At 39.3% G+C, this 9,087-nt stretch overlaps 1 protein-coding gene and 1 long non-coding RNA gene across 2 annotated transcripts in view; one reads left to right on the top strand and one right to left on the bottom strand.

The window, feature by feature from the left end:
* The window catches only part of LOC132385150 (uncharacterized), a 34,263-nt gene that overhangs the window by 428 nt on the left and 24,748 nt on the right, over positions 1 to 9,087 (top strand). The window lies entirely within an intron of this gene.
* The window catches only part of hyou1 (hypoxia up-regulated 1), a 42,552-nt gene continuing 36,302 nt past the window's right edge, over positions 2,838 to 9,087 (bottom strand). Inside the window, exons 24-25 of the mRNA XM_059956961.1 lie at positions 8,806 to 8,925; positions 2,838 to 6,659 (exon numbers count right to left, since the gene is read on the bottom strand). Coding sequence (XP_059812944.1) covers positions 6,604 to 6,659; positions 8,806 to 8,925 — 176 coding nt within the window. The 3' untranslated portion in view covers positions 2,838 to 6,603. The remainder of the gene's footprint in view (positions 6,660 to 8,805; positions 8,926 to 9,087) is intronic.

Below are 9,087 nucleotides of genomic sequence, written 5' to 3'. Positions count from 1 at the left end.
TACATAACCTCAAAAACGGCTTTGTGGCATGAAATATCCCCGGGTGCTCTCGTTTCTTCCCACCGTACTAAAACCTACTTGGTAGGTTAATTGGCCATTGTAAATTATCTCGTGATTAGGTTGGAGTTAATCAGGTTGCGGGGTTTGTTAGGATGCTGTGACTCGAAGGACTGGAAGGGCCTACTCTGTTGAATTGCTAAATCATTCGATCGATCCTAGGATATGTTAACAGCGGATACGTTAGAGGCACAGCTCCCCGGGTTAGGACAAGGTTCGTGATGCACCATCAATAACTCTCTCTGAGATGTAAAGGCGAGATACTACATCCTGGAGACTGAGAGGCCGGGCCCAGGCCCCAATCGCCTTTATACCGGGGTCTGTGGGAGGAGCCACAGGAGCAGTCAGCAGAGGGGCGTCTCCAGACAGGTATATGTAGTTCACCAGTTCGTTTCCTGACAAGTGTTTGTACCCAAATATTTTCACGTTGGAAGCAAGAGAGCGAGTCTGCTTAGCTTTCCCTGCTCTGTTCAGTTTGATGCAGTCCTCATTGTTGTGGGGCGGGGGTGCGGAGAGAAGGCACATGAAAATGCTCCGTGAAGATGCCTACAGCAGCCAACATATGTATTCTAATCAGTTCATTCATATGTATAGACTGTACACAAGTCCAGTGTTTGTCATCCAGGAAGGACCGATACTTCATTCCATCAGCTGGCAATTAAGTGAAATGCCAAGCAAATGCATTTTGGTCGGAAGTGCTCTCTGAAACAAAATGCTAATCCGACAATCCATCTCGGCTCTTTAACATTGGGAGAGAAAAACAGGATTTGCGATTCAAGTCTAAGGCCCTAATCAGAATCAGATTTATTATCACCAGCATGTGACATGAAATTTGTTTCTCTAGGCATGTTGTCTGATTTTTTAGGTAAAGACATTTTCAGCATCTGCAGTTTCCTGATGTTTAAAGATGAATGGCTGAGTCATCCCTTGTAACTGACATTTATACCAATCTGAAAAACCTAGGTGATACCACTCTACTGCACTAACTGACATTTGAAAAATACTGTGATACAAAATCAAGTCTTCTCACCTTTACATCTTCCAGCCTAGGCCAAGAACCTGAAGAATGTAATTGATTTAAAATAACTTAGCATTCTTGGGTGCTGACACTGATTAAAATAAACACTATCATTGTCTGTAGATGTCCCCTTTTCACTGCCCCCCTCTAAGTAATTACTATAAGTTAGTTTACATATTACTCTCTACAAACATGCAAATTAGGAAAAGGATTAGGTCAGCACATGAGCCAGTTTCCTTGGGGCACAGAGCAACACATTAATATGGATACTTGTTCTACATGAAACAATGATAAGAAAAGAATCTCGTCCCCTGAACATAAATTGAACCACAATTCAAAAGCACAAAAGAAATATGGAAAATTATTTCACGGGGAACAGGTACCAAACTCTGGACTTTGAATTTCATTCCAATGCCTTAGGATAGCCAGATGAATTGGTTCCATTAGAATAAAATGTAGTAGATTTAATTAAAAAAAATCAAACAGGAAGGTTAAAAAAATAACAGAACAAACCAGTTAACTCAACAACTGTTGTAATGAAAATGTTAGAACCTATTTAAAGTGTTCACTTTAAGTTCAAAATCAGGCTGAGTCAAAGTGGTTTTGTGAAAACTACATTTGAAATAATATGTACTGTGGATAAAGTAGTATAGATCGTCAGAAGGCACTGGATAAGGTATTGCCAAAAAAGGCTGTGGTGAGAATTTAAAACTCATGGTGTAAGAAACATATTGCAAAGGAACAGGACACAAGGGTTGGAATGAATGGATTGTCATCTTGATGGCAAAGTACAAGTTTCTAGAGGGATCACTGTGGGGGCCTTTGTTTATTTTTACACTGCAATAGTTTGGCATAAATAGAAGGGAAAGTAAATTGTGACTGAGGACATTACAAGTTTTAATCCAGAACAATTGGGATCTCATGAGTACCAGAATAGCAGATTGTCTGGATTGTAGAATGCTTCTTTTAATACCGAGGTTTAATATTTTAGATGTAACAGAATAGAGAACTAAAATTTCCCAAGGAACCCTCTGAATTTAAAGAAAGAGCAAAATAGTGGGCTGCTGTGAGTAAAAAGTGAGCAAAATCTGGATTACCAGAGTTTCACTGCAGATTTTGTTTTGGCTTCCTTAAGTGAGTAGGCAAACATCTGCAAGTGGACTGTAATATGGGAAGAGGGTTTTTTTCTTGGTAAGGAAATAATAAAAAAATGGCAAGAGATTACAGAAGGATCTGAGTTAACATCAATGAATCACATACTATACATGGTAAAACTAACACATTTTATAGGAACCCTTTAGAAAAGGTAGGCAGGTTATTCCTCAGGTTAGTTCAGGTATTGTCAATACCACATTTGCAACAGTCTTGGTTTCACCAAAGAAAGCAAATATTTTGGAAGCAGTGCCGAGAGGTTTACTGGACTGGAATAGGCCAATTGTCTTGGAGGGAAGTATGCATTACTGAGTTTTTAAAAAGAGTATTAGGGAACTTGATTCAAACATACATGGAGTCTAATCACAGTGGATGTGAGAGAGGCTCTTCCAATGAGAAAATGTGTAACTGTGGGGTGGGGAGGGCACTGTTTATATTTTTAAAAATCTCAGCCATTTAATACACAGTGAATTTCCCACCCTTCCAAGCACCCTCTCTAAAAAGGGTTGTGCATCTTTGAAATTCTCTTACCATAGCTTCTGACATCATTTTTTCTCATTTATCTTATGAATGCTATGCATTGGTAATAGAAAGAACAAGTATACACCAGCAACGTGAGTAGAGTTTATTTGTAACCAACTATCAGACTGTAGATCAATAACTACTGGTACAGCATGCTTCCTGCAAATTGCATAATATTAGCCAGATTTTAGGTTCAGTAATGCAATTGCCCTGAGCTGTTGAAACATTTTACCAAGTAACTTTAGAAACTAACATAATAAAACAAGTTTATGCAAGTTGCAAGTTTAAACCAAAGCTCTTATTGCCAGAATTTTCAGATGCATATTACCTATTTAAAAATACACGTGTATACTGCCCCAAGCCATAACAATCTGCATACCAAGTGCTACCAGACCTCCACTGGATGAACTAATGACCCAGGCAGAACAAAGTGAGGCCTTGTACTGCAAATGAAATTTTTTTTAATGTATGTTTGCTGATTGAACTATTTCTTCACTCCCACTGTGGCTAGATGAAAACAAGAGGTCAATAATTTCAGGTTTCAAATATTTTAGGCAAACTTTGTATTGAAATTGCTCTGCGCATTACTAGAAAAATACAGTATAAATTCTATCAGCCAGTTTATTCAACTCCAACCTTAAAACACTTTTTCCTTCAAGTCATCTGGACACCTGATCCATAGAGCCATAGACAGACTGAATAAAAATTCTTAAAAGCTGAAAGGCCCAATTTCCTAAATATTAGTAATACTGTTCCACATAGTATCAAAACTGTGGAGTTGGGTAATCAAGGGAAGAGTAATGAAGCCGTTATACGCAATAGTTGAGGAACACCGGGAAAGCAAGCTGTCAAAAAAAAAATCTCAGTAACATCAAGTTTTCCTAATGGACAGGATGATTCTTTCAATTGGCACAGAATTGCAATGCTATACTTTCAAAAGAATATGCAATACTGGGCAGATGATATCCCTATTCTCCCCATTTCTCCATCTTGCATTGTAGAGCCACAATCCCCTTTAATACAAACTATTTTACATTCATGTACAGTTTAAAACAGAGTATCTGCATCTCTCAGGCTTCTAATGCAAGCGGTAGTCCGTAGCACACAAGGTGCGATGAACTTCAGCCAGGCCAGGAAGAAAGGGCATAAAAATAGGCAATTGATTACTTCCAATGATGGAGAACAATGAGAGTCTTGTTCCGGGTACTGTAGTTTGGATAGGTGGGCTATGTTTAACCCAGACTGAAGTTGACAGGAACAAGTCACTTTGTTCACTGTTGGGTCATGGTCCTAATCCATTACAATTGATTAATGCACGTGTATAGGCAGATATTTGCAAGCAAAATATCAAAGGAAGAGGTCATAACCCTGCAAAGTTATAGAAATATTAGGGATTTTTTTAAACAGAAGAATTCATTATCGTAAAATAGATTAGTTCACCCTAATTTGAAATATAACTTAATCCAAGTTGGCAAGTGTATATCCAACCCAAAACAAGTTCACGTAAACACTCAACATAATGCAAAAGGTTATTTAAAGGTAGATGATCATATGGGTTTGAAAACTAGTAATTTTAACTAAGATCGGTCCAACTTTGTCAAATAACTCCTTAGTTGCCAGACAGTGTATAAGTGACACATCCTAAAATTGGAGATACACAAAGTATCAGCTGGTATGTTGTCAGTGAAGTACAGTACAGGGTATGGGGCTTATAGATTAAATAACCGAAGATATGATTTCCTGTTAGAAATGTCCAGGAGGATAATGAACTCACACCAGAAGAACAAGGGGTTCAGCAAAGACTAACAAACATCTCTACCTAAGTTCAGAGTATTATACAATCTCACTGATAAGTATCCTCACAGCTTGGTTATGAACAGAAAGTACAATGTGTAACCAGCTATTAATAAATTCATAAAATTCATTTTATTGAGAGGGAACAGTGCAGATAAACATATAGGTGTCTTGGTGAGTCTAACTGTTTTTAGAACATTCATTGCAGAAATGGCAGCCAGCAGATTCTCAAACTGGTCCCAATTTACTTTTGACTCCCCGCATTCAGGTTATACCACAAGGCAGCACCAACTGGTGCAGAGAGATCTGCCAAATTTTAATTTTTTTTAATTTTTGAAATTATTCATTCAACGCCAAGTGCATGAGGGAAATCCACCCAAAATGTAACTTGCAACACAGTGATGAAGCACTGAACCTTAGTCCAAACCCACTGTAGTGGTACCACCATCCAGTCTCATCTAATGAGATTAGGTTTCAGGCCATCAATTTGGAGGAGGAAACCGGGTTACAGTAAAATTGGAGACGCTTCAACACCGTTGGTTGGGCAATAGGAGACCAGCCTCCAGTGACTCTCCTTCAGTAAACTAGATGCAGTTGAAGAAAACAACAAACTTCTGTAATGGAAAGGTGATGGACAGGGTACTGCTGGTGAACTTTTCCCTGTCTTAACAACAGTTGCCAGACCTCAAAGTAGACTCTGAATAACCTCAAATTATTAATTTCTGAACACAAAACAGAAACACATACACAGGTTACTGACCAAATAAAGCAGCTTAATGGAACATATTATATCTATTCAGAGCTGGCAAAAGGCAGCACTCCAGCAGCAAAACAATCTTTCCATTGCTACATGTACTATAAAGTAGACTTTCAATGAATCCACAACTTGGACTGGCAGTTCTAAAAATTCAGATGTTGACCATTAGCCCAGGGCTTCTTGACATCAGATCCATACAAGTACACTATTCAAACTTGTTTTACAATACAAATTAGAAGTGAACAACAAACAAGATAGATAATCCAGGGTGTTTTTTAAACCTACATAGCAACATATACTGGAAGTAGTTGCAACAGGCTTCATTTTAAACGATTAACGTTAAGAGATTTGTCTCCGAGTCAAACTGGTATTACAAAATCAATCACACACTGGGAACTTCAGGTGACTTGATGGACATTACGGGGGGGGAGGGGGGGGGAGAGAACAATTCGCAAAGGTTGAGAACAAATAGTGAAGCTGAGCCAGTCTTACTCCCTTTACCCACCAAGAATGCAACAAGCATCAAATGTCCCAGCATAATTCTGGGTTAATGCATTGATATCAACATATCATTGGCCAGGTGCATAAGTTGAAAAGGACAGCACTACCGCTCTGATTCTATTCTACTGGCTGATATGGGACACACTGAAAGAACCCTGGGACACAATACTGTAAAGATCAGGCCAGTTTATGAAGCATCAAGAAAAATACTCCCCATGGGTTAGATAATGACAGAAGCATAGCTGTATTAAATAATGCCATTATCCTCACCTACATTAAATTGTTAGATTTTGCCAGCTTGAGGTGCCATTCATTTTTGTTTAAATGTTATCAAGTAAAATAGATCCCAGGGAAGCTGCTTTTTGATTTACTTATGCAGTTTTATACCAAACCCACATCCCACTCCAAGTTAAAGCAAAATTAACATTCTATTCAGTGCAATAGGTTCAGTTAAAACCATTAAAAAAAAGGCAGGAGAAAAAGAAGCAAAATTAACAAGAACAAGATACACACTAGTTTCCAATAACTCAGGTCATTTTGAAATCCCTTTGAACATCAAACATCCATTCTGCATACATTGCTTCCTACGTGTCCCTAATTGTTGTTTGAACTGTACCTGCATTACAAGTAAAACTCTCCAACAAAGTCTGTCACAGGGAAATCCAGTTCTTTTTTTTATATAAAAGAAAAATGTACACCTCTGCTCCAATCACAATTCATTGTCTGTTAAATTATGGCAAAGTGGTCCATTACATAAAAAGTAATGTAATATAAATAGAGCTGCTGAAGGACCCAGGTGGGGTTACAACTCATCAGGAGGATGTTTGTCTGACTTGCTTTCTGGTTTCTTCTCTGTATCTGGAAAAAAATGAAATTATTAAGTACACACAGTACTGCTCAGATGAAAAATAAAGTGACTTATAAGAGAATGCAAAGTAGATTGACAAAATTGATGGATAGACTTTTGGTAGTTATGTGTTGAGTTAACTCACCGCAACATGCATAGCTTCTGGAATTGCTTTGTATATGGCGACTCAATGACAACACCAGAATAGTGATAGCGGGGGATACAGTGATAGTAATGCCATTGAATATACAGAGGGTCTTGGATTTTGCTCTGTTGGGTGTTGTCATTACCTTAGGTGACAAGCGACATTCATGCCTGGAGATTGTCCAGGTCTTGCTGCATTTGGATGTGGACTACTACTTCATTTTGAGTTGTGTGAATGTTGCACATCCCTACTTCTGACCTTTTAGTTGAAGGAAGGTGACTGATGAAGCTGAAGATTGTTAAGCTGGGGACATTACTGAGGAACACCTGCAAAGATATCCTGTGGCTGAGATGAATGACCTCCACCCATCTTCCTTTGCATCGATACGATTCCAATATGATTCTTCTCGCTACTGCCATCAGGAAGTTGGTACAGGAGCCTTAGATCCCACACCACCAGGTTCAGGAACAATTATTACCCGTCAACCATCAGGCTCCTGAACCAGTGAGGGTAACTTCACTTGCCTCACTGAATTGATTCCATAACCTATGGACTTGGTTTCAAGGACACTACAGCTCATGTTCTCAGCATTATTTATTTATTTAATCAATTAATTAATTTGCACTTTTTGTCTTCTTTTGCACATTGGTTGTTTGTCAGTCTTTGTGTGTAATTTTTCTTTGATTCTATTTGTATTTCTTTGTTCTACTGTGAATGCCTGTAAGAAAATGAATCTCAGGGTAGTATACAATGACAGGTATGTACTTTGATAATAAACTTACAATGAATAACCACTGGAAAAATATTTTGGAAAAGGAGGGTGGCATAGGATATATCTGGAGAGCTCTTTTGTATTATAAGCACTCAATGCACATCATTGCTATAAACAAACAAAACTCTGGTGGAAATTTATAAAGTAAACCATCCAAACACAACATCAAGGTCAATAGGAACTTAGGAGGATGATTGTGCCTAATGGCAACTCCTTTGCTTGCATCTTCAGAAACAGCTCTATTTCTATCTTTGATATCTCTACCCCACCCCTCCCACCAAGGTTCTTTTGAAGACCCTGACCTGGAGTTACACGCTGACTTCGGTTCTTTGCAGAAATGGGACCCAATCTCAGGGACTCACAGCCGGCCTGTTTTCGATATGCCAAGGCTGCAGCTGGAAGACTAGCGCGCCTTCAGGGTGCTGGATTTTCGTGACTCTGGAGACAGGCCGATTCCGGGTCACCTGATGTGTCGTGGGGGTACACAGAAGATCAGAGGCAGCAAGCTGGCTGTGTGCCCAGAGACCCAAGTTCTTTGGGCACAGAGCTCGGAAAAAGTGATGCAACCCACTCGTAACACCATAAATCAGCGAATTGTTTGTTATGCCTCCCCTCTGGCTGTGAAATGGGGACACTTTTTCCCTTACTAGGGAGAGAGAGCCTCTGGGACGTTGACTACCAGGTGAACAAGTAGTCTTTGGGGTACTGCAAGTCTGTGTCTTTACTGATGCTTTGCTGCATGCTTGGGTGCTCGGTGGGGGGGGGGGGGGTCATTGCTTTGCTGCTGTTTAGGCATGGGTGCGGGGGAGTTTGGGAGGCTCTGGGGTTCTAACATTTAACTGTCATTCATTATTTGGGGCACTCCTCTGTTTTTGTGGATGGTTGCGAAGAAAAAGAATTTCAGGATGTATATTGTATACATTTCTCTGACATTAAATTTATCTATTGAACATTTTTTGAAAAATAGGAAATGGTAACATACAAGCAGTTTGGAAGTAATGGAGGACAGAAAAACACAGTGTTTCAGGTTGAACCTTCTGATATAACTTTAATTGCTTCCTGACCAGTTCAAGAGTTATCATTTTCTATTCACATGAGCATATTGATATTAAAGAGCAATCTTTATTTCTGATTCCAGCATTAGCATTATTTTAATTAACTATCTCTGAAACTGTGCAGCAGGAGTGCTGATATCCTCCCGGGTACACGTGAAGAGTCACAAAAACTCACTGATCCTCACCTTCACTAGATTCTACTTCTACTGGGTCGGGTAATGTGGTGTCGTCCTTAGAATTGGTTTCTTGAGCTTGGCTTGCCATGGGTGGAGCCTCACCAGGTTTTACCTCTTCCTTATTGGCCGCTGAGAAGAAATATTTGCCATTAGTGAACATCACTGCCGCCTGTGCAAAACTAAACTGGTTAACATCCCACAAGTTCAAAACATTTTTCTTTGCTTTTCTCTGCAGGGCTAATTCTTACTCTAGTTCCTGATCAATAGAGCCAGAAACAATAACTTCCATAG

The sequence above is a fragment of the Hypanus sabinus genome, chromosome X2 (assembly GCF_030144855.1).
Source record: "Hypanus sabinus isolate sHypSab1 chromosome X2, sHypSab1.hap1, whole genome shotgun sequence".
NCBI lineage: Eukaryota > Metazoa > Chordata > Chondrichthyes > Myliobatiformes > Dasyatidae > Hypanus > Hypanus sabinus.
The sequence above is the reverse complement of the archived record's forward strand: the minus strand, read 5'-3'. Positions and strand labels throughout refer to the sequence as shown.